Raw genomic sequence first — 26,021 nt, 5'->3', positions numbered from 1 at the left:
ACATACAGCCTGTATAAACAGACAGACATACAGCCTGTATAAACAGACAGACAGACAGCCTGTATAAACAGAAACATGTTTTCTATCAGATCAGAGATATCAGGAGGTCCCCCCCCCTTCAACACAGTAGTTGCGGTTTTGTTCTGTTGTCAACAACAGTGGATCTGTGGTTAAGCAACGTTACCTCCACCTCCAGCTGAGACCAGTGAGAGTCTGCGACGGTCTTGTCAGGCCTGGCGGTGACGTACTGGAACACCTTTAGGAACAGACACCAGTCTGGAGGGACAACAATATCAGCACCACCATATACAGAGACATACACATTTATTAAAACGTGCCTTTACATCTCTTTCATTGATTGTTCACTTATTCCAGCTCTGAAAACCATTGGTAAAGTACATAACGTCAACTAATCAATGAATGTGAAGGAGACCCAGTCATGACAAAGGAGGCCCCCTAGTTACCTGTATGACAGCAGAGGAGGCCACCTAGTTACCTGTATGACAGCAGAGGAGGCCCCTTAGTTACCTGTATGACAGCAGAGGAGGCCCCCTAGTTACCTGTATGACAGCAGAGGAGGCCCCCTAGCTCCTGTATGACAGCAGAGGAGGCCCCTTAGTTACCTGTATGACAGCAGAGGAGGCCCCCTAGTTACCTGTATGACAGCAGAGGAGGCCCCCTAGTTACCTGTATGACAGCAGAGGAGGCCCCTTAGTTACCTGTATGACAGCAGAGGAGGCCCCCTAGTTACCTGTATGACAGCAGAGGAGGCCCCCTAGTTACCTGTATGACAACAGAGGAGGCCCCCTAGTTACCTGTATGACAGCAGAGGAGGCCCCCTAGTTACCTGTATGACAGCAGAGGAGGCCCCCTAGTTACCTGTATGACAACAGAGGAGGCCCCCTAATTACCTGTATGACAGCAGAGGAGGCCCCCTAGTTACCTGTATGACAGCAGAGGAGGCCCCTTAGTTACCTGTATGACAGCAGAGGAGGCCCCTTAGTTACCTGTATGACAGCAGAGGAGGCCCCTTAGTTACCTGTATGGCAGCAGAGGAGGCCCCTTAGTTACCTGTATGGCAGCAGAGGTGGCCCCCTAGTTACCTGTATGACAGCAGAGGAGGCCCCTTAGTTACCTGTATGACAGCAGAGGAGGCCCCCTAGTTACCTGTATGACAGCAGAGGAGGCCCCTTAGTTACCTGTATGACAGCAGAGGAGGCCCCTTAGTTACCTGTATGACAGCAGAGGAGGCCCCTTAGTTACCTGTATGACAGCAGAGGAGGCCCCCTAGTTACCTGTATGACAGCAGAGGAGGCCCCTTAGTTACCTGTATGACAGCAGAGGAGGCCCCTTAGTTACCTGTATGGCAGCAGAGGAGGCCCCTTAGTTACCTGTATGGCAGCAGAGGAGGCCCCCTAGTTACCTGTATGACAGCAGAGGAGGCCCCCTAGTTACCTGTATGACAGCAGAGGAGGCCCCTTAGTTACCTGTATGACAGCAGAGGAGGCCCCTTAGTTACCTGTATGACAGCAGAGGAGGCCCCCTAGTTACCTGTATGACAGCAGAGGAGGCCCCCTAGTTACCTGTATGACAGCAGAGGAGGCCCCTTAGTTACCTGTATGACAGCAGAGGAGGCCCCCTAGTTACCTGTATGACAGCAGAGGAGGCCCCTTAGTTACCTGTATGACAGCAGAGGAGGCCCCCTAGTTACCTGTATGACAGCAGAGGAGGCCCCCTAGTTACCTGTATGACAGCAGAGGAGTCCCCTTAGTTACCTGTATGACAGCAGAGGAGGCCCCTTAGTTACCTGTATGACAACAGATGAGGCCCCCTAGTTACCTGTATGACAGCAGAGGAGGCCCCCTAGTTACCTGTATTACAGCAGAGGAGGCCCCCTAGTTACCTGTATGACAGCAGAGGAGGCCCCTTAGTTACCTGTATGACAGCAGAGGAGGCCCCCTAGTTACCTGTATGACAGCAGAGGAGGCCCCCTAGTTACCTGTATGACAACAGAGGAGGCCCCCTAGTTACCTGTATGACAGCAGAGGAGGCCCCCTAGTTACCTGTATGACAGCAGAGGAGGCCCCCTAGTTACCTGTATGACAACAGAGGAGGCCCCCTAGTTACCTGTATGACAGCAGAGGAGGCCCCCTAGTTACCTGTATGACAGCAGAGGAGGCCCCTTAGTTACCTGTATGACAGCAGAGGAGGCCCCTTAGTTACCTGTATGACAGCAGAGGAGGCCCCTTAGTTACCTGTATGGCAGCAGAGGAGGCCCCTTAGTTACCTGTATGACAGCAGAGGAGGCCCCCTAGTTACCTGTATGACAGCAGAGGAGGCCCCTTAGTTACCTGTATGACAGCAGAGGAGGCCCCCTAGTTACCTGTATGACAGCAGAGGAGGCCCCTTAGTTACCTGTATGACAGCAGAGGAGGCCCCTTAGTTACCTGTATGGCAGCAGAGGAGGCCCCTTAGTTACCTGTATGGCAGCAGAGGAGGCCCCCTAGTTACCTGTATGACAGCAGAGGAGTCCCCTTAGTTACCTGTATGACAGCAGAGGAGGCCCCTTAGTTACCTGTATGACAACAGATGAGGCCCCCTAGTTACCTGTATGACAGCAGAGGAGGCCCCCTAGTTACCTGTATGACAGCAGAGGAGGCCCCCTAGTTACCTGTATGACAGCAGAGGAGGCCCCTTAGTTACCTGTATGACAGCAGAGGAGGCCCCCTAGTTACCTGTATGACAGCAGAGGAGGCCCCCTAGTTACCTGTATGACAGCAGAGGAGGCCCCTTAGTTACCTGTATGACAGCAGAGGAGGCCCCCTAGTTACCTGTATGACAGCAGAGGAGGCCCCTTAGTTACCTGTATGACAGCAGAGGAGGCCCCCTAGTTACCTGTATGACAGCAGAGGAGGCCCCCTAGTTACCTGTATGACAGCAGAGGAGGCCCCTTAGTTACCTGTATGACAGCAGAGGAGGCCCCCTAGTTACCTGTATGACAGCAGAGGAGGCCCCCTAGTTACCTGTATGACAGCAGAGGAGGCCCCTTAGTTACCTGTATGACAGCAGAGGAGGCCCCCTAGTTACCTGTATGACAGCAGAGGAGGCCCCTTAGTTACCTGTATGACAGCAGAGGAGGCCCCTTAGTTACCTGTATGACAACAGATGAGGCCCCCTAGTTACCTGTATGACAGCAGAGGAGGCCCCCTAGTTACCTGTATTACAGCAGAGGAGGCCCCCTAGTTACCTGTATGACAGCAGAGGAGGCCCCTTAGTTACCTGTATGACAGCAGAGGAGGCCCCCTAGTTACCTGTATGACAGCAGAGGAGGCCCCCTAGTTACCTGTATGACAACAGAGGCCCCCTAGTTACCTGTATGACAGCAGAGGAGGCCCCCTAGTTACCTGTATGACAGCAGAGGAGGCCCCCTAGTTACCTGTATGACAACAGAGGAGGCCCCCTAGTTACCTGTATGACAGCAGAGGAGGCCCCCTAGTTACCTGTATGACAGCAGAGGAGGCCCCTTAGTTACCTGTATGACAGCAGAGGAGGCCCCTTAGTTACCTGTATGACAGCAGAGGAGGCCCCTTAGTTACCTGTATGGCAGCAGAGGAGGCCCCTTAGTTACCTGTATGACAGCAGAGGAGGCCCCCTAGTTACCTGTATGACAGCAGAGGAGGCCCCTTAGTTACCTGTATGACAGCAGAGGAGGCCCCCTAGTTACCTGTATGACAGCAGAGGAGGCCCCTTAGTTACCTGTATGACAGCAGAGGAGGCCCCTTAGTTACCTGTATGGCAGCAGAGGAGGCCCCTTAGTTACCTGTATGGCAGCAGAGGAGGCCCCCTAGTTACCTGTATGACAGCAGAGGAGTCCCCTTAGTTACCTGTATGACAGCAGAGGAGGCCCCTTAGTTACCTGTATGACAACAGATGAGGCCCCCTAGTTACCTGTATGACAGCAGAGGAGGCCCCCTAGTTACCTGTATGACAGCAGAGGAGGCCCCCTAGTTACCTGTATGACAGCAGAGGAGGCCCCTTAGTTACCTGTATGACAGCAGAGGAGGCCCCCTAGTTACCTGTATGACAGCAGAGGAGGCCCCCTAGTTACCTGTATGACAGCAGAGGAGGCCCCTTAGTTACCTGTATGACAGCAGAGGAGGCCCCCTAGTTACCTGTATGACAGCAGAGGAGGCCCCCTAGTTACCTGTATGACAACAGAGGAGGCCCCCTAGTTACCTGTATGACAGCAGAGGAGGCCCCCTAGTTACCTGTATGACAGCAGAGGAGGCCCCCTAGTTACCTGTATGACAACAGAGGAGGCCCCCTAGTTACCTGTATGACAGCAGAGGAGGCCCCCTAGTTACCTGTATGACAGCAGAGGAGGCCCCTTAGTTACCTGTATGACAGCAGAGGAGGCCCCTTAGTTACCTGTATGACAGCAGAGGAGGCCCCTTAGTTACCTGTATGGCAGCAGAGGAGGCCCCTTAGTTACCTGTATGACAGCAGAGGAGGCCCCCTAGTTACCTGTATGACAGCAGAGGAGGCCCCTTAGTTACCTGTATGACAGCAGAGGAGGCCCCCTAGTTACCTGTATGACAGCAGAGGAGGCCCCTTAGTTACCTGTATGACAGCAGAGGAGGCCCCTTAGTTACCTGTATGGCAGCAGAGGAGGCCCCTTAGTTACCTGTATGGCAGCAGAGGAGGCCCCCTAGTTACCTGTATGACAGCAGAGGAGTCCCCTTAGTTACCTGTATGACAGCAGAGGAGGCCCCTTAGTTACCTGTATGACAACAGATGAGGCCCCCTAGTTACCTGTATGACAGCAGAGGAGGCCCCCTAGTTACCTGTATTACAGCAGAGGAGGCCCCCTAGTTACCTGTATGACAGCCGAGGAGGCCCCTTAGTTACCTGTATGACAGCAGAGGAGGCCCCCTAGTTACCTGTATGACAGCAGAGGAGGCCCCCTAGTTACCTGTATGACAACAGAGGAGGCCCCCTAGTTACCTGTATGACAGCAGAGGAGGCCCCCTAGTTACCTGTATGACAACAGAGGAGGCCCCCTAGTTACCTGTATGACAGCAGAGGAGGCCCCTTAGTTACCTGTATGACAGCAGAGGAGGCCCCTTAGTTACCTGTATGACAGCAGAGGAGGCCCCTTAGTTACCTGTATGGCAGCAGAGGAGGCCCCTTAGTTACCTGTATGGCAGCAGAGGTGGCCCCCTAGTTACCTGTATGACAGCAGAGGAGGCCCCTTAGTTACCTGTATGACAGCAGAGGAGGCCCCCTAGTTACCTGTATGACAGCAGAGGAGGCCCCTTAGTTACCTGTATGACAGCAGAGGAGGCCCCTTAGTTACCTGTATGGCAGCAGAGGAGGCCCCTTAGTTACCTGTATGGCAGCAGAGGAGGCCCCCTAGTTACCTGTATGACAGCAGAGGAGGCCCCCTAGTTACCTGTATGACAGCAGAGGAGGCCCCTTAGTTACCTGTATGACAGCAGAGGAGGCCCCTTAGTTACCTGTATGGCAGCAGAGGAGGCCCCTTAGTTACCTGTATGGCAGCAGAGGTGGCCCCCTAGTTACCTGTATGACAGCAGAGGAGGCCCCTTAGTTACCTGTATGACAGCAGAGGAGGCCCCCTAGTTACCTGTATGACAGCAGAGGAGGCCCCTTAGTTACCTGTATGACAGCAGAGGAGGCCCCTTAGTTACCTGTATGGCAGCAGAGGAGGCCCCTTAGTTACCTGTATGGCAGCAGAGGAGGCCCCCTAGTTACCTGTATGACAGCAGAGGAGGCCCCCTAGTTACCTGTATGACAGCAGAGGAGGCCCCTTAGTTACCTGTATGACAGCAGAGGAGGCCCCCTAGTTACCTGTATGACAGCAGAGGAGGCCCCCTAGTTACCTGTATGACAGCAGAGGAGGCCCCTTAGTTACCTGTATGACAGCAGAGGAGGCCCCTTAGTTACCTGTATGACAGCAGAGGAGGCCCCCTAGTTACCTGTATGACAGCAGAGGAGGCCCCTTAGTTACCTGTATGACAGCAGAGGAGGCCCCCTAGTTACCTGTATGACAGCAGAGGAGGCCCCTTAGTTACCTGTATGACAGCAGAGGAGGCCCCCTAGTTACCTGTATTACAGCAGAGGAGGCCCCCTAGTTACCTGTATGACAGCAGAGGAGGCCCCTTAGTTACCTGTATGACAGCAGAGGAGGACCCTTAGTTACCTGTATGACACCAGAGGAGGCCCCCTAGTTACCTGTATGACAGCAGAGGAGGCCCCCTAGTTACCTGTATGACAACAGAGGAGGCCCCCTAGTTACCTGTATGACAGCAGAGGAGGCCCCCTAGTTACCTGTATGGCAGCAGAGGAGGCCCCCTAGTTACCTGTATGACAGCAGAGGCCCCCTAGTTACCTGTATGACAGCAGAGGAGGCCCCCTAGTTACCTGTATGGCAGCAGAGGCCCCCTAGTTACCTGTATGACAGCAGAGGCCCCCTAGTTACCTGTATGACAGCAGAGGAGGCCCCCTAGTTACCTGTATGACAGCAGAGGAGGCCCCTTAGTTACCTGTATGACAGCAGAGGAGGCCCCTAGTTACCTGTATGACAGCAGAGGAGGCCCCCTAGTTACCTGTATGACAGCAGAGGAGGCCCCCTAGTTACCTGTATGACAGCAGAGGAGGCCCCTTAGTTACCTGTATGACAGCAGAGGAGGCCCCTTAGTTACCAGTATGACAGCAGAGGAGGCCCCCTAGTTACCTGTATGACAGCAGAGGAGGCCCCCTAGTTACCTGTATGACAGCAGAGGAGGCCCCCTAGTTACCTGTATGACAGCAGAGGAGGCCCCTTAGTTACCAGTATGACAGCAGAGGAGGCCCCCTAGTTACCTGTATGACAGCAGAGGAGGCCCCTTAGTTACCTGTATGACAGCAGAGGAGGCCCCTTAGTTACCTGTATGACAGCAGAGGAGGCCCCTTAGTTACCTGTATGACAACAGATGAGGCCCCCTAGTTACCTGTATGACAGCAGAGGAGGCCCCCTTAGTTACCTGTATGACAGCAGAGGAGGCCCCTTAGTTACCTGTATGACAGCAGAGGAGTCCCCTTAGTTACCTGTATGACAGCAGAGGAGTCCCCTTAGTTACCTGTATGACAGCAGAGGAGGCCCCTTAGTTACCTGTATGACAGCAGAGGAGGCCCCTTAGTTACCTGTATGACAACAGATGAGGCCCCCTAGTTACCTGTATGACAGCAGAGGAGGCCCCCTTAGTTACCTGTATGACAGCAGAGGAGGCCCCTTAGTTACCTGTATGACAGCAGAGGAGTCCCCTTAGTTACCTGTATGACAGCAGAGGAGGCCCCTTAGTTACCTGTATGACAGCAGAGGAGTCCCCTTAGTTACCTGTATGACAGCAGAGGAGGCCCCCTAGTTACCTGTATCACAGCAGAGGCCGCGCCCCTTAGTTACAGAGGAGGCCCCTTTAGTTACCTGCATGAGAGCAGATTCTCAAAGCTAGCTCATCGCTGTGGGCCAGGCCAGCTAGTAGGGAGACAGACAGAGACAGGGTCTGGTAGGACGAGTCTAGAGACAGGCAGCGAGACAGAGCCGGACTGGACACAACACACTGGAACCTGCAAGGGGGTAATACAATACATGACGTAACTAAACATAGTAGGCTCGTGGACAATCCTCAAAAAAGGGCTTTAGTATTTGAGCTACCCCCTAGCCGAGGCAGAACAAAACACAACCATGTTTCTCCAACATCTCTAATGTCTCCTGTTTAATACATGGCTTGTTGTGGACATTTGTTTTACTACAAAAATTGGTAAATTGATAGATATTGAGACACACCCCACCTACACTCAAAACATGAGTGGAACGTTTTGCAGTTCCTCGGCTTTAAGACTGGATAGGGAGAGATTGAATATGTCTGTAAACACTGAACTAACTAAGGGGCCACAGACAATGGTCCACCCACACAGACAGTGTGGTGAAGAAGGCGCAACAGCGGAAAATGCTACCAAATTTCTATCAACACATCTCCTGTGCTACACGCGCAACACGGACCCTGGACCCTGGCTACTCTCCCTTCTGGGACGGCTGCAAGGCCCTCTCCCGCCCTCCCTTCGGCAAATCAGATCACACCTACATTCTGCTCCTCCCGTGGTAAGGACTGTTCCAACATTGTTCTGACCAATCGGAAATCTATGTTTTGATCACGCGACCTGGGAAATGTTTCGGGTCACCTCTGAGAATAGTGTAGATGTATACACCGACTCAGTGACTGGGTTCATCAGGAAGTGCACAGAGGATGTTGTGCTCACTGTGACGATTAGAAAACGCAATTCAGTGGGCTCAGACACGACACGTATGTGGCAGGGACTCCAGACAATCACGGAGTATAAAGGGAAAACCAGCCACGTGGCGGACGCCCCGACGCCTCACTCCCAGGCAATCTAAAACCCTTCTTTGCCTGCTTCAAGGAAAACATTGAGCCGCTGACGTGGGCCCCCAATGCTCACGAGGACGTTGTGCTCTCATTCTCCGTGGTTGATGTGGGTGCTTCTACACCCGCATTGCTTGCTGTTTGGGGGTTTTAGGCTGGGTTTCTGTACAGCACTTTGAGATATCAGCTGATGTACGAAGGGCTATATAAATACATTTGATTTGATTTGAGCGTGGTAACCCTCGCAAGGCTGCAGGACCAGAATGGCATCCCAAGCTTCGTACTCAAGAGCATGTGCAGACCAGCATGCTGGAATGTTTACAGACATATTCAATCTCTCCCTATCCAGTCTGTTGTCCCCACATGCTTCAAGATGTCCACCATTGTTCCTGTACCCAAGAAAGCGAAGGTAACTGAACTAAATGACTATCGCCCCGTAGCGCTCACTTCTATCATCATGAAGTGCTTTGAGAGTCTAGCTAGCTGCGACAGAGCCTGACCTGACTAGACAACACACAGGAGCCTGCAGCCAGGAGACACCACGTATCAGATCAGGGTAGGAAACTCACGTTCACTCTGCCTCATACCATATAATAAAACTCACGGACCTGGAAGCATTTCAATGATTTGAAGATTGAACAGTCATTTGACAATAGATCGAAGCTCTCAAAACTAACAGAGCAGTCTTACTTGCTTATATAAGAAGATTAACTAAAACTAGACACTCAATGTCCTTTCTTTTCTGCGTGAAAGAGAACACATCCCAAATGGAACCCTATTCCCTGCATAGTGCACTACTTTGAACCAGGGCTCTGGTCCAAAGTAGTGCACTATATAGGGGATAGGGTGCCATAGGGCTCTGGACCAAAGTAGTGCACTATATAGGGGATAGGGTGCCATTTGTGAGGCATCTAAGGGCTTGCCTGGACAACTGCCTCTCCTGTGCTCTCTCCAGCAGCATGTTGAGAGTCGTCAGACTGCTGGGCACCAGGGCCTCCCTCTGAACAGCGCTGGTGGAGAAGGAGGGGTCTGACAGCTGAAGGAGCTTCCTGAGGAGAGGGTGGAGGCCCGCGCCCTCTCTGGTGCCATCTACTGGGGTCTCAGAGGTTCTGGAAGTCCCAGGCTGGATGGAGGTGTCAGGCAGCAGGGGGGCCAGGCCTGAGGCCAGGATGGGTCTGTTGGTCAATAAAATAATTCATTTAGCCAGCATAGTCCACTCATTAACACTTTAGCCAGCATAGTCCACTCAGTAACACTTTAGCCAGGATAGTCCATTCATTAACACTTTAGCCAGCATAGTCCACTCAGTAACACTTTAGCCAGGATAGTCCACTCAGTAACACTTTAGCCAGGATAGTCCACTCAGTAACACTTTAGCCAGGATAGTCCACTCAGTAACACTTTAGCCAGGATAGTCCACTCAGTAACACTTTAGCCAGGATAGTCCACTCAGTAACACTTTAGCCAGGATAGTCCATTCATTAACACTTTAGCCAGGATAGTCCACTCAGTAACACTTTAGCCAGGATAGTCCACTCATTAACACTTTAGCCAGGATAGTCCACTCAGTAACACTTTAGCCAGGATAGTCCACTCAGTAACACTTTAGCCAGGATAGTCCACTCAGTAACACTTTAGCCAGGATAGTCCACTCAGTAACACTTTAGCCAGGATAGTCCACTCATTAACACTTTAGCCAGGATAGTCCACTCATTAACACTTTAGCCAGGATAGTCCACTCAGTAACACTTTAGCCAGGATAGTCCACTCATTAACACTTTAGCCAGGATAGTCCACTCAGTAACACTTTAGCCAGGATAGTCCACTCAGTAACACTTTAGCCAGGATAGTCCACTCAGTAACACTTTAGCCAGGATAGTCCACTCATTAACACTTTAGCCAGCATAGTCCACTCATTAACACTTTAGCCAGCATAGTCCACTCAGTAACACTTTAGCCAGGATAGTCCACTCAGTAACACTTTAGCCAGGATAGTCCACTCAGTAACACTTTAGCCAGGATAGTCCACTCAGTAACACTTTAGCCAGGATAGTCCACTCAGTAACACTTTAGCCAGGATAGTCCACTCAGTAACACTTTAGCCAGGATAGTCCACTCAGTAACACTTTAGCCAGGATAGTCCACTCATTAACACTTTAGCCAGGATAGTCCACTCAGTAACACTTTAGCCAGGATAGTCCACTCAGTAACACTTTAGCCAGGATAGTCCACTCATTAACACTTTAGCCAGGATAGTCCACTCATTAACACTTTAGCCAGGATAGTCCACTCAGTAACACTTTAGCCAGGATAGTCCACTCAGTAACACTTTAGCCAGGATAGTCCACTCATTAACACTTTAGCCAGGATAGTCCACTCATTAACACTTTAGCCAGGATAGTCCACTCAGTAACACTTTAGCCAGGATAGTCCACTCAGTAACACTTTAGCCAGGATAGTCCACTCAGTAACACTTTAGCCAGGATAGTCCACTCAGTAACACTTTAGCCAGGATAGTCCACTCAGTAACACTTTAGCCAGGATAGTCCACTCATTAACACTTTAGCCAGGATAGTCCACTCATTAACACTTTAGCCAGCATAGTCCACTCATTAACACTTTAGCCAGCATAGTCCACTCATTAACACTTTAGCCAGGATAGTCCACTCAGTAACACTTTAGCCAGGAAAGTCCACTCATTAACACTTTAGCCAGGATAGTCCACTCATTAACACTTTAGCCAGGATAGTCCACTCAGTAACACTTTAGCCAGGATAGTCCACTCAGTAACACTTTAGCCAGGATAGTCCACTCAGTAACACTTTAGCCAGGATAGTCCACTCAGTAACACTTTAGCCAGGATAGTCCACTCAGTAACACTTTAGCCAGGATAGTCCACTCATTAACACTTTAGCCAGGATAGTCCACTCATTAACACTTTAGCCAGGATAGTCCACTCAGTAACACTTTAGCCAGGATAGTCCACTCAGTAACACTTTAGCCAGCATAGTCCACTCAGTAACACTTTAGCCAGGATAGTCCACTCAGTAACACTTTAGCCAGGATAGTCCACTCAGTAACACTTTAGCCAGGATAGTCCACTCAGTAACACTTTAGCCAGGATAGTCCACTCAGTAACACTTTAGCCAGGATAGTCCACTCATTAACACTTTAGCCAGGATAGTCCACTCATTAACACTTTAGCCAGGATAGTCCACTCAGTAACACTTTAGCCAGCATAGTCCACTCAGTAACACTTTAGCCAGGATAGTCCACTCATTAACACTTTAGCCAGGATAGTCCACTCAGTAACACTTTAGCCAGGATAGTCCACTCAGTAACACTTTAGCCAGGATAGTCCACTCAGTAACACTTTAGCCAGGATAGTCCACTCAGTAACACTTTAGCCAGGATAGTCCACTCAGTAACACTTTAGCCAGGATAGTCCACTCATTAACACTTTAGCCAGGATAGTCCACTCATTAACACTTTAGCCAGCATAGTCCACTCATTAACACTTTAGCCAGCATAGTCCACTCATTAACACTTTAGCCAGGATAGTCCACTCAGTAACACTTTAGCCAGGAAAGTCCACTCATTAACACTTTAGCCAGGATAGTCCACTCATTAACACTTTAGCCAGGATAGTCCACTCAGTAACACTTTAGCCAGGATAGTCCACTCAGTAACACTTTAGCCAGGATAGTCCACTCAGTAACACTTTAGCCAGGATAGTCCACTCAGTAACACTTTAGCCAGGATAGTCCACTCAGTAACACTTTAGCCAGGATAGTCCACTCATTAACACTTTAGCCAGGATAGTCCACTCATTAACACTTTAGCCAGGATAGTCCACTCAGTAACACTTTAGCCAGGATAGTCCACTCAGTAACACTTTAGCCAGCATAGTCCACTCAGTAACACTTTAGCCAGGATAGTCCACTCAGTAACACTTTAGCCAGGATAGTCCACTCAGTAACACTTTAGCCAGGATAGTCCACTCAGTAACACTTTAGCCAGGATAGTCCACTCAGTAACACTTTAGCCAGGATAGTCCACTCATTAACACTTTAGCCAGGATAGTCCACTCATTAACACTTTAGCCAGGATAGTCCACTCAGTAACACTTTAGCCAGCATAGTCCACTCAGTAACACTTTAGCCAGGATAGTCCACTCATTAACACTTTAGCCAGGATAGTCCACTCAGTAACACTTTAGCCAGGATAGTCCACTCAGTAACACTTTAGCCAGGATAGTCCACTCATTAACACTTTAGCCAGGATAGTCCACTCATTAACACTTTAGCCAGGATAGTCCACTCATTAACACTTTAGCCAGGATAGTCCACTCAGTAACACTTTAGCCAGGATAGTCCACTCAGTAACACTTTAGCCAGGATAGTCCACTCAGTAACACTTTAGCCAGGATAGTCCACTCATTAACACTTTAGCCAGGATAGTCCACTCATTAACACTTTAGCCAGGATAGTCCACTCAGTAACACTTTAGCCAGGATAGTCCACTCAGTAACACTTTAGCCAGGATAGTCCACTCAGTAACACTTTAGCCAGGATAGTCCACTCAGTAACACTTTAGCCAGGATAGTCCACTCAGTAACACTTTAGCCAGGATAGTCCACTCAGTAACACTTTAGCCAGGATAGTCCACTCATTAACACTTTAGCCAGGATAGTCCACTCAGTAACACTTTAGCCAGGATAGTCCACTCATTAACACTTTAGCCAGGATAGTCCACTCAGTAACACTTTAGCCAGGATAGTCCACTCATTAACACTTTAGCCAGGATAGTCCACTCAGTAACACTTTAGCCAGGATAGTCCACTCAGTAACACTTTAGCCAGGATAGTCCACTCAGTAACACTTTAGCCAGGATAGTCCACTCAGTAACACTTTAGCCAGGATAGTCCACTCAGTAACACTTTAGCCAGGATAGTCCACTCAGTAACACTTTAGCCAGGATAGTCCACTCAGTAACACTTTAGCCAGGATAGTCCACTCATTAACACTTTAGCCAGGATAGTCCACTCAGTAACACTTTAGCCAGGATAGTCCACTCAGTAACACTTTAGCCAGGATAGTCCACTCAGTAACACTTTAGCCAGGATAGTCCACTCAGTAACACTTTAGCCAGGATAGTCCACTCATTAACACTTTAGCCAGGATAGTCCACTCAGTAACACTTTAGCCAGGATAGTCCACTCATTAACACTTTAGCCAGGATAGTCCACTCAGTAACACTTTAGCCAGGATAGTCCACTCAGTAACACTTTAGCCAGGATACTCCACTCAGTAACACTTTAGCCAGGATAGTCCACTCATTAACACTTTAGCCAGGATAGTCCACTCAGTAACACTTTAGCCAGGATAGTCCACTCAGTAACACTTTAGCCAGGATAGTCCACTCATTAACACTTTAGCCAGGATAGTCCACTCAGTAACACTTTAGCCAGGATAGTCCACTCATTAACACTTTAGCCAGGATAGTCCACTCAGGGCGTCCTGGGATCCATAGACTCAACAAAACATTATAATACATAGACACTATCTTAATAAGTATGTGGACATGAATACGTCTAACACAGCACAGAGGTTCACAGGCTGTTCTTAAAGGACACGAATACGTCTAACACAGATTAGAGACTGCCCTGTCAAAATGACATCTAACACAGATTAGAGACTGTCCTGTCAAAATGACATGAATACATCTAACACAGATTAGAGACTGCCCTGTCAAAAGGACATCTAACACAGATTAGAGACTGCCCTGTCAAAAGGACATCTAACACAGATTAGAGACTGTCCTGTCAAAATGACATGAATACATCTAACACAGATTAGAGACTGCCCTGTCAAAAAGACATGAATACGTCTAACACAGATTAGAGACTGCCCTGTCAAAAGGACATGAATACATCTAACACAGATTAGAGACTGCCCTGTCAAAAAGACATCTAACACAGATTAGAGACTGCCCTGTCAAAAAGACATCTAACACAGATTAGAGACTGCCCTGTCAAAAAGACATCTAACACAGATTAGAGACTGCCCTGTCAAAATGACATGAATACATCTAACACAGATTAGAGACTGCCCTGTCAAAAGGACATGAATACATCTAACACAGATTAGAGACGGCCCTGTCAAAAGGACATGAATACATCTAACACAGATTAGAGACTGCCCTGTCAAAAGGACATGAATACATCTAACACAGATTAGAGACTGCCCTGTCAAAAGGACATGAATACATCTAACTCAGATTAGAGACTGCCCTGTCAAAAGGACATGAATACATCTAACTCAGATTAGAGACTGCCCTGTCAAAAAGACATCTAACACAGATTAGAGACTGCCCTGTCAAAAAGACATCTAACACAGATTAGAGACTGCCCTGTCAAAAGGACATCTAACACAGATTAGAGACTGCCCTGTCAAAAGGACATGAATACATCTAACTCAGATTAGAGACTGCCCTGTCAAAAGGACATCTAACTCAGATTAGAGACTGCCCTGTCAAAAGGACATGAATACATCTAACTCAGATTAGAGACTGCCCTGTCAAAAGGACATCTAACACAGATTAGAGACTGCCCTGTCAAAAGGACATGAATACATCTAACACAGATTAGAGACTGCCCTGTCAAAAGGACATGAATACATCTAACTCAGATTAGAGACGGCCCTGTCAAAAAGACATCTAACACAGATTAGAGACTGCCCTGTCAAAAGGACATGAATACATCTAACACAGATTAGAGACTTCCCTGTCAAAAGGACATCTAACACAGATTAGAGACTGCCCTGTCAAAAGGACATCTAACACAGATTAGAGACCGCCCTGTCAAAAGGACATCTAACACAGATTAGAGACTGTTTATCTGCTTATCTGTTGTTCAGCCTGCTGACCGTAGCTCAATACACTGCTTATCTGTTGTTCAGCCTGCCGACCGCAGCTCAATACACTGCTTATCTGTTGTTCAGCCTGCCGACCGTAGCTCAATACACTGCTTATCTGTTGTCCAGCCTGCCGACCGTAGCTCAATACACTGCTTATCTGTTGTTCAGCCTGCCGACCGTAGCTCAATACACTGCTTATCTGTTGTTCAGCCTGCCGACCGTAGCTCAATACACTGCTTATCTGTTGTTCAGCCTGCCGACCGTAGCTCAATACACTGCTTATCTGTTGTTCAGCCTGCCGACCGTAGCTCAATACACTGCTTATCTGTTGTTCAGCCTGCCGACCGTAGCTCAATACACTGCTTATCTGTTGTTCAGCCTGCCGACCGTAGCTCAATACACTGCTTATCTGTTGTTCAGCCTGCCGACCGTAGCTCAATACACTGCTTATCTGTTGTTCAGCCTGCCGACCGTAGCTCAATACACTGCTTATCTGTTGTCCAGCCTGCCGACCGTAGCTCAATACACTGCTTATCTGTTGTTCAGCCTGCCGACCGTAGCTCCATACACTGCTTATCTGTTGTTCAGCCTGGCGATCGTAGCTCAATACACTGCTTATCTGTTGTTCAGCCTGCCGCCCCGTAGCTCAATACACTGCTTATCTGTTGTTCAGCCTGCCGACCGTAGCTCAATACACTGCTTATCTGTTGTTCAGCCTGCCGACCGTAGCTCAACACTCTGCTTATCTGTTGTTCAGCCTGCCGACCGTAGCTCAATACACTGCTTATCTGTTGTTCAGCCTGCCGCCCCGTAGCTCAATACACTGCTTATCTGTTGTTCAGCCTGGCGATCGTAGCTCAATAGACTGCTTATCTGTTGTTCAGCCTGGCGATCGTAGCTCAATACACTGCTTATCTGTTGTTCAGCCTGGCGATCGTAGCTCAATACACTGCTTATCTGTTGTTCAGCCTGCCGCCCCGTAGCTCAATACACTGCTTATCTGTTGTTCAGCCTGCCGCCCCGTAGCTCAATACACTGCTTATCTGTTGTTCAGCCTGCCGACCGTAGCTCAATACACTGCTTATCTGTTGTTCAGCCTGCCGACCGTAGCTCAATACACTGCTTATCTGTTGTTCAGCCTGCCGATCGTAGCTCAATACACTGCTTATCTGTTGTTCAGCCTGGCGATCGTAGCTCAATACACTGCTTATCTGTTGTTCAGCCTGCCGACCGTAGCTCAATACACTGCTTATCTGTTGTTCAGCCTGCCGACCGTAGCTCAATACACTGCTTATCTGTTGTTCAGCCTGCCGATCGTAGCTCAATACACTGCTTATCTGTTGTTCAGCCTGCCGACCGTAGCTCAATACACTGCTTATCTGTTGTTCAGCCTGCCGACCGTAGCTCAATACACTGCTTATCTGTTGTTCAGCCTGCCGATCGTAGCTCAATACACTGCTTATCTGTTGTTCAGCCTGGCGATCGTAGCTCAATACACTGCTTATCTGTTGTTCAGCCTGCCGACCGTAGCTCAATACACTGCTTATCTGTTGTTCAGCCTGCCGACCGTAGCTCAATACACTGCTTATCTGTTGTTCAGCCTGCCGATCGTAGCTCAATACACTGCTTATCTGTTGTTCAGCCTGCCGACCGTAGCTCAATAGACTGCTTATCTGTTGTTCAGCCTGCCGACCGTAGCTCAATACACTGCTTATCTGTTGTTCAGCCTGCCGACCGTAGCTCAATACACTGCTTATCTGTTGTTCAGCCTGCCGACCGTAGCTCAATACACTGCTTATCTGTTGTTCAGCCTGCCGACCGTAGCTCAATACACTGCTTATCTGTTGTTCAGCCTGCCGATCGTAGCTCAATACACTGCTCATCTGTTGTTCAGCCTGCCGACCGTAGCTCAATACACTGCTCATCTGTTGTTCAGCCTGCCGACCGCAGCTCAATACACTGCTTATCTGTTGTTCAGCCTGCCGATCGTAGCTCAATACACTGCTTATCTGTTGTTCAGCCTGCCGATCGTAGCTCAATCCACTGCTTATCTGTTGTTCAGCCTGCTGACCGTAGCTCAATACACTGCTTATCTGTTGTTCAGCCTGCCGACCGTAGCTCAATACACTGCTTATCTGTTGTTCAGCCTGCCGACCGTAGCTCAATACACTGCTTATCTGTTGTTCAGCCTGCCGATCGTAGCTCAATACACTGCTTATCTGTTGTTCAGCCTGCCGACCGTAGCTCAATACACTGCTTATCTGTTGTTCAGCCTGCCGACCGTAGCTCAATACACTGCTTATCTGTTGTTCAGCCTGCCGACCGTAGCTCAATACACTGCTTATCTGTTGTTCAGCCTGCCGACCGTAGCTCAATACACTGCTTATCTGTTGTTCAGCCTGCCAACCGCAGCTCAATACACTGCTTATCTGTTGTTCAGCCTGCCGACCGCAGCTCAATACACTGCTTATCTGTTGTTCAGCCTGCCGACCGCAGCTCAATACACTGCTTATCTGTTGTTCAGCCTGCCGACCGCAGCTCAATACACTGCTTATCTGTTGTTCAGCCTGCCGACCGTAGCTCAATACACTGCTTATCTGTTGTTCAGCCTGCCGACCGTAGCTCAATACACTGCTTATCTGTTGTTCAGCCTGCCGACCGTAGCTCAATACACTGCTTATCTGTTGTTCAGCCTGCCGACCGTAGCTCAATACACTGCTTATCTGTTGTTCAGCCTGCCGACCGTAGCTCAATACACTGCTTATCTGTAATTGTGTTTTTTTTTTAAGTGGCGTCTTGAATTTCCTCATTCGGGACATTAAAGTTTTCAAATCATACATACCCGTGTCTAGTGTTACCCTGTGGAGGGCTCCCCTCTGCTCCAGACGTCAGGGCCAGCAGGGTGTTCACGACCTCAGAGCTCTGGGCCACAGTATGATGCAGGGCCTTCAGGGCTGCCAGGGCAAACTCCTCCTGACTCCCTAGGGAATCCTCCACGCTGGAGGCCAGGCTGCCGTCTGACGACCCAGACAGAGAGCTCCCTCTCAGGGTCCTCTTACCAGACCCTGTCCCTGAGCCGTCCAGGGCGATAGCCTCCAGACTCTGGCAGAACAGGCCGATGTGGTAGTCGAGGAGGGGGAGGAGGTGGACAGCACCTGGACAGGACCAGGTAGTGTTTTTCAGGGCAAGGGCAGAGTGGGAAAGGTTCGGGTTGGGCAGGTCCTCAGGAGGCAAGGCAGTATGGTGGCTGGGTAGGGCCATCATGTTGATGCCAGACAAGGCCAGATTCTGGTAGTGTTTGAAGCGTGGCTGCTGACTGTGGGGCTTGTTGTTGTTGTAGTGGGGAACAAGCCTGGGTTCTGTAGAGGAGGAACTGGAGCCAACTGAAGACCCTCTGTAAGGGTGGACACAGTGTTAAATGACTCAAAAGACTGCGTCAACCAAAAAACACAGTGAAATAAAACAGCGTAATGAGGATGATGGGGGGGGGGGCTTACGAGCTGAGACAGGTGTTGGTCAGGAGACCAGGTAGTGCCTCAGGGCTGATGCAGAGCAGGTGACCCAGACTCAGACTGCTGGGGTCTAAAGGATGCTGTAACAGCAGACTTAACAGCACGGAGCCTACAGAGAACCAGACAACAGTTAACATGGTGTCCCCACCAACACAGAGAACCAGACAACAGTTAACATTAAAGGTCGACCGATTATGATTTTTCAACGCCGATACCGTTACAGATTATTGGAGGACCAAAAAAAAGCCGATACCGATTAATCAGCCGATTTTTATACATATATTTGTAATAATGACAATTACAACAATACTGAATGAACAACCAACACTTTTATTTTAACATAATATAATACATAAATAAAATCTATTTAGTCTCAAATAAATAATGAAACATGTTCAATTTGGTTTAAATAATGCAAAAACAAAGTGTTGGAGAAGAAAGTAAAAGTGCAATATGTGCCATGTAAGAAAGCTAAAGTTTAAGTTCCTTACTCAGAACATGAGAACATATGAAAGCTGGTGGTTCCTTTTAACATGAGTCTTCAATATTCCCAGGTAAGAAGTTTTAGGTTGTAGTTATTATAGGAATTATAGGACTATTTCTCTCTATACCATTTGTATTTCATTAACCTTTGACTATTGGATGTTCTTATAGGCACTTTAGTATTGCCAGTGTAACAGTATAGCTTCCGTCCCTCTCCTCGCCGCTACCTGGGCTCGAACCAGGAACACATCGACAACAGCCACCCTCGAAGCAGCGTTACCCATGCAGAGCAAGGGGAACAACTACTCCAAGTCTCAGAGCGAGTGACGTTTGAAACGCTATTAGCGCAAACCCCACTAACTAGCTAGCCATTTCACATCGGTTACACCAGCCCAATCTCGGGAGTTGATAGGCTTGAAGTCATAAACAGCGCAATGCTTGAAGCATTGCGAAGAGCTGCTGGCAAAACGCAGGAAAGTGCTGTTTGAATGAATGCTTACGAGCCTGCTGCTGCCTACCATCGCTCAGTTAGACTGCTCTTTCAAATATCAAATCATAGACTTAATTATAACATAATAACACACAGAAATACGAGCCTTAGGTCATTAATATGGTCGAATCAAGAAACTATCATCTCGAAAACAAAACGTTTATTCTTTCAGTGAAATACGGAACCGTTCCGTATTATATCTAACGGGTGGCATCCATAAGTCTAAATATACCTGTTACATTGCACAACCTTCAATGTTATGTCATAATTACGTAAAATTCGGGCAAATTAGTTTGCAATGAGACAGGCGGCCCAAACTGTTGCATATACCCTGACTCTGCGTGCAATGAACGCAGTGACACAATTTCACCTGGTTAATATTGCCTGCTAACCTGGATTTCTTTTAGCTAAATATGCAAGTTTAAAAATATATACTTCTGTGTATTGATTTTAAGAAAGGCATTGATGTTTATGGTTAGCTACACGTTGGAGCAACGACAGTCCTTTTTCGCGAATTCCACCTCCTCGATTATATGCAACGCAGGACACGCTAGATAAACTAGTAATATCATCAACCATGTGTAGTTATAACTAGTGATTATGATTGATGGATTGTTTTTTATAAGGTAAGTTTAATGCTAGCTAACAACTTACCTTGGCTTCTTACTGCATTTGCGTAACAGGCAGGCTCCTCGTGGAGTGCAATGTAATCAGGTGGTTAGAGCATTGGACTAGTTAACCGCAAGGTTGCAAAATTGAATCCCCGAGCTGACAAGGTAAAAATCTGTCATTCTGCCCCTGAACAAGGCAGTTAACCCACTGTTCCTAGGCCGTCATTGAAAATAAGAACGTGTTCTTAACTGACTTGCCTAGTTAAATAAAGGTGTACAAAAACTGTGTACAAAAATACCGATTTCCGATTGTTATGAAAACTGAAATCGGCCATTCCGATTAATCGGTCGACCTCTAGTTGATAGTGCTGTTAAGGTAGAGCAGCGCCTTATCGTGGACAGACTTCTCATCTTAGCTACTGTTGCATCAACATGTTTTTACCATGACAGTTTACAATCCAGTTTACAATCCATGACAGTTTACTCCAAGCAGAAACTTGCAAAATTTCCACATTATCCATTACAAGATTTAGTTGAGGTTTATGGGTTTAGTGAATGATCTGTCCCAAATACAATGATTAGTTTTTGAAATATTTAGGATTAACTTATTCCTTGCCACTCATTCTGAAACTAACTGCAGCTCTTTGTTAAGTGTTGCAGTCATTTCAACTATATACAGAGAAGAGACTGAGGGTTAGGTAACTATTACAACTATATACAGAGAAGAGACTGAGGGTTAGGTAACTAGTACAACTATATACAGAGAGAAGAGACTGAGGGTTAGGTAACTAGTACAACTATATACAGAGAGAAGAGACTGAGGGTTAGGTAACTAGTACAACTATATACAGAGAAGAGACTGAGGGTTAGGTAACTAGTACAACTATATACAGAGAAGAGACTGAGGGTTAGGTAACTAGTACAACTATATACAGAGAAGAGACTGAGGGTTAGGTAACTAGTACAACTATATACAGAGAAGAGACTGAGGGTTAGGTAACTAGTACAACTATATACAGAGAAGAGGCTGAGGGTTAGGTAACTAGTACAACTATATACAGAGAAGAAACTGAGGGTTAGGTAACTAGTACAACTATATACAGAGAAGAGACTGAGGGTTAGGTAACTAGTACAACTATATACAGAGAAGAGACTGAGGGTTAGGTAACTAGTACAACTATATACAGAGAAGAGACTGAGGGTTAGGTAACTAGTACAACTATATACAGAGAAGAGACTGAGGGTTAGGTAACTAGTACAACTATATACAGAGAAGAGACTAAGGGTTAGGTAACTAGTACAACTATATACAGAGAAGAGACTGAGGGTTAGGTAACTAGTACAACTATATATAGAGAGAAGAGACTGAGGGTTAGGTAACTAGTACAACTATATACAGAGAAGAGACTGAGGGTTAGGTAACTAGTACAACTATATACAGAGAAGAGACTGAGGGTTAGGTAACTAGTACAACTATATACAGAGAAGAGACTGAGGGTTAGGTAACTAGTACAACTATATACAGAGAAGAGACTGAGGGTTAGGTAACTAGTACAACTATATACAGAGAAGAGACTGAGGGTTAGGTAACTAGTAACTCACCTTGATGATGAGAGGGTTGAAATGTGTTAAACGGGTCTGAGTGAGGCACTTCCTGTCTGCCGCTGGACTGTTGTTTTCCATCTGAACACAAAACAACATCCCCAGTCAGACAGGCCTAACTAACATTCACACTGGCCCAGTCAGAGGGGCCTAACTAACATTCACACTGGCCCAGTCAGACGGGCCTAACTAACATTCACACTGGCCCAGTCAGAACGGGCCTAACTAACATTCACACTGGCCCAGTCAGAACGGGCCTAACTAACATTCACACTGGCCCAGTCAGAACGGGCCTAACTAACATTCACACTGGCCCAGTCAGAACGGGCCTAACTAACATTCACACTGGCCCAGTCAGAACGGGCCTAACTAACATTCACACTGGCCCAGTCAGACGGGCCTAACTAATATTCACACTGGCCCAGGCAGACGGGCCTAACTAACATTCACACTGGCCCAGTCAGAACGGGCCTAACTAACATTCACACTGGCCCAGTCAGACGGGCCAAACTAACATTCACACTGGCCCAGTCAGAACGGGCCTAACTAACATTCACACTGGCCCAGTCAGACGGGCCTAACTAACATTCACACTGGCCCAGTCAGACGGGCCTAACTAACATTCACACTGGCCCAGTCAGACGGGCCTAACTAACATTCACACTGGCCCAGTCAGAACGGGCCTAACTAACATTCACACTGGCCCAGTCAGAACGGGCCTAACTAACATTCACACTGGCCCAGTCAGAACGGGCCTACCTAACATTCACACTGGCCGAGTCAGACGGGCCTAACTAACATTCACACTGGCCCAGTCAGAACGGTCCTAACTAACATTCACACTGGCCCAGTCAGAACGGGCCTAACTAACATTCACACTGGCCCAGTCAGAACGGGCCTAACTAACATTCACACTGGCCCAGTCAGACGGGCCTAACTAACATTCACACTGGCCCAGTCAGACAGGCCTAACTAACATTCACACTGGCCCAGTCAGAGGGGCCTAACTAACATTCACACTGGCCCAGTCAGACGGGCCTAACTAACATTCACACTGGCCCAGTCAGACGGGCCTAACTAACATTCACACTGCACCCCCCCCCCCCCCCCCCCCCCAATGACTACATTTAAATGTAACAGATGGCACTTGTATCCTTGAGACATGGCTTGTCGTCATAGTAATGGAGAGGGACTACAAGCCATGACTCAAAATACACATTTTCTTAATCACACCAAATTAGAAGCTTTAATTATGTTCCATCTCTCCGTAACACAATGTTTTTTACATGGAAGGAGCAGGTAGGAATGTGATTATCCGTCAATCAATTAGCCAATCGTCCGTACCGTCTCTGAGGTGTCCTGGTCCGGAGGTCTTGCCTGGCGTTGACCTAGAGGGCAGCTGGGCACCAAACGTCTCCTTGGTGATGAAGGCTGTTCCTCCAGGGATGGCTACACAGTGAGGGCTGCTGCTGGCACCACTGGCACCCTGCAGCAGGGCAGTAGGACCAGACAGACTGGGACTGGAGAAGAGGGAGGGTGAATGGGAAAAGACATAAGATTTACAGTACCTTTCAGAAAGTATTCAAAGCTCATGACTTTTCCCCCACATTTTGTTGTGTTACAGCCTGAATTTAAAATGGATTAAATTGAGATTGTGTGTCACTGGCCTACACACACACACAATACCCCATACGTTCAAAGTGGAATTATGTTTTAGAATTTTTCTAAAACGTATAAAAAAATGAAAAGATGAAAGGTTTGGAGTCAATAAGAATTCAACCCCTTTGTTATGACAAGCCTAAATAAGTTCAGGAGTGAAAACATGTTTAACAAGTAACATAATAAGTTGTATGGACTCACTCTGTGTGAAATAGTGTTTAACATGATTTTTCAATGACTAACTAATTTCTGTACCCCACACATACAATTATCTGTAAGGTCCCTAAGTCAAGCAGTGAATTTCAAACACAGATTCAACCACAAAGACCAGGGAGGTTTTCCAACGTTTCAAAAAGAAGGGCACCTACTGGTAGATGGTAATAAAAAAAAAAGCCGACATTGAAAATCCCTTTGAACATGGTGCAGTTATTAATTACACTTTGGATGGTGTATCAATACACCCAGTCACTACAAAGATACAGGCGTCCTTCCTAACTCAGTTGCCGGAGAGGAAGGAAACTGCTCAGGGATTTCACCATGAGGCCAATGGTGACTTTAAAACAGAGTTGAATGGCTGTGATAGGATAGAAAACTGAGGATGGATCAACAACATTGTAGTTACTCCACAATACTAACCTAAATGACAGAGTGAAAAGAAGGAAGCTTGTACAGAATAAAAATATTCCAAAACATGCATCCTGTTTGCAATAAGGCATTAAAATAAAAATGCTAAAAATTCAGCAAAGAAATTAACTTTAAGTCCTGAATACAAAAGCGTTATGTTTAGGGCAAATCCAACAACACATCACTGAGTACCAGTACTCATATTTTCAAGCATGGTGGTGGCTGCATCATTTTATAGGTTGTATTTATTTGTATTTATTATGGATCCACATTAGTTCCTGCCAAGGCAGCAGCTACTCTTCCTGGGGTTTATTATGGATCCCCATTAGTTCCTGCCAAGGCAGCAGCTACTCTTCCTGGGGTTTATTATGGATCCCCATTAGTTCCTGCCAAGGCAGTAGCTACTCTTCCTGGGGTTTATTATGGATCCCTATTAGTTCCTGCCAAGGCAGTAGCTACTCTTCCTGGGGTTTATTATGGATCCCTATTAGTTCCTGCCAAGGCAGTAGCTACTCTTCCTGGGGTTTATTATGGATCCCCATTAGTTCCTGCCAAGGCAGTAGCTACTCTTCCTGGGGTTTATTATGGATCCCTATTAGTTCCTGCCAAGGCAGTAGCTACTCTTCCTGGGGTTTATTATGGATCCCCATTAGTTCCTGCCGAGGCAGCAGCTACTCTTCCTGTGGTTTATTATGGATCCCCATTAGTTCCTGCCAAGGCAGCAGCTACTCTTCCTGGGGTTTATTATGGATCCCCATTAGTTCCTGCCAAGGCAGTAGCTACTCTTCCTGGGGTTTATTATGGATCCCCATTAGTTCCTGCCAAGGCCAGCAAAATTAAGGCCGTTTATACAATTTTAAAAACATGACAATACATTCACAACAGATTTCACAACACATTAAGTGTGTGCCTTCAGGCCTCTACTCTTCTACCTCATATCTACAATACAAAATCCATGTGTACGAGTGTGTGTGTGTGTGTGTATGTCTGTGTCTCTTCACAGTACCAGCTGTTCCATAAGGTGTATTTAAAAAAAATCTGTTTCTACTGCTTGCATCAGTTAACTGATGTGGAATAGAGTTCCATGTAGTCATGCCTCTATGTAGTACTGTGCGCCTCCCATAGTCTGTTCTGGACTTGGGGACTGTGAAGAGACCTCTGGTGGCATGTCTTGTGGGGTATGCATGGGTGTACAAGCTGTGTGCCAGTAGTTTAAACAGACTGCTCGGTGCATTCAACATGTCAATACCTCTCATGAATATAAGTAGTGATAAAGTCAATCTCTCCTCCACTTTGAGCCAGGAAAAATTACATGCATATTATTAATGGTTGCCGTGTTGACAGTGCTGTTAGGAAGGCAAAGCAGCGCTTTATTATAGACAGACTTCTCCCCATCCTAGCTACTGTTGTATCAATATGTTTTGACCATGACAGTTTACAATCCAGGGTTACTCCAAGCAGTTTAGTCACCTCAACTTGCTCAATGTCCACATTATTCATTACAATATTTCATTGAGGTTTAGGGTTTAGTGAATGATTTGTCCCAAATAAAATGCGTTTAGTTTTTAGGACTAACTTATTCCTTGCAACCCATTCTGAAACTAACAGCAGCTCTTTGTTAAGTGTTGCAGTCATTTCAGTTGCTGTAGTAGATCAGTTATACTTGGATGTGTAGTGTCAGC

General features: G+C 47.5%; 1 protein-coding gene across 1 annotated transcript in view; it reads right to left on the bottom strand.

The window, feature by feature from the left end:
• Positions 1–26,021, bottom strand: part of atrip (ATR interacting protein) — a 41,060-nt gene that overhangs the window by 6,954 nt on the left and 8,085 nt on the right. The window contains exons 5-11 of the mRNA XM_071337011.1: positions 23,401–23,576; positions 22,057–22,137; positions 18,856–18,979; positions 18,201–18,752; positions 9,365–9,616; positions 7,484–7,626; positions 185–276 (exon numbers count right to left, since the gene is read on the bottom strand). Coding sequence (XP_071193112.1) covers positions 185–276; positions 7,484–7,626; positions 9,365–9,616; positions 18,201–18,752; positions 18,856–18,979; positions 22,057–22,137; positions 23,401–23,576 — 1,420 coding nt within the window. The remainder of the gene's footprint in view (positions 1–184; positions 277–7,483; positions 7,627–9,364; positions 9,617–18,200; positions 18,753–18,855; positions 18,980–22,056; positions 22,138–23,400; positions 23,577–26,021) is intronic.

The sequence above is a fragment of the Salvelinus alpinus genome, chromosome 12 (genome assembly GCF_045679555.1).
Source record: "Salvelinus alpinus chromosome 12, SLU_Salpinus.1, whole genome shotgun sequence".
Lineage (NCBI taxonomy): Eukaryota > Metazoa > Chordata > Actinopteri > Salmoniformes > Salmonidae > Salvelinus > Salvelinus alpinus.
Note: the sequence above shows the minus strand (reverse complement) of the source record. Positions and strands in the feature narration are given on the sequence as shown.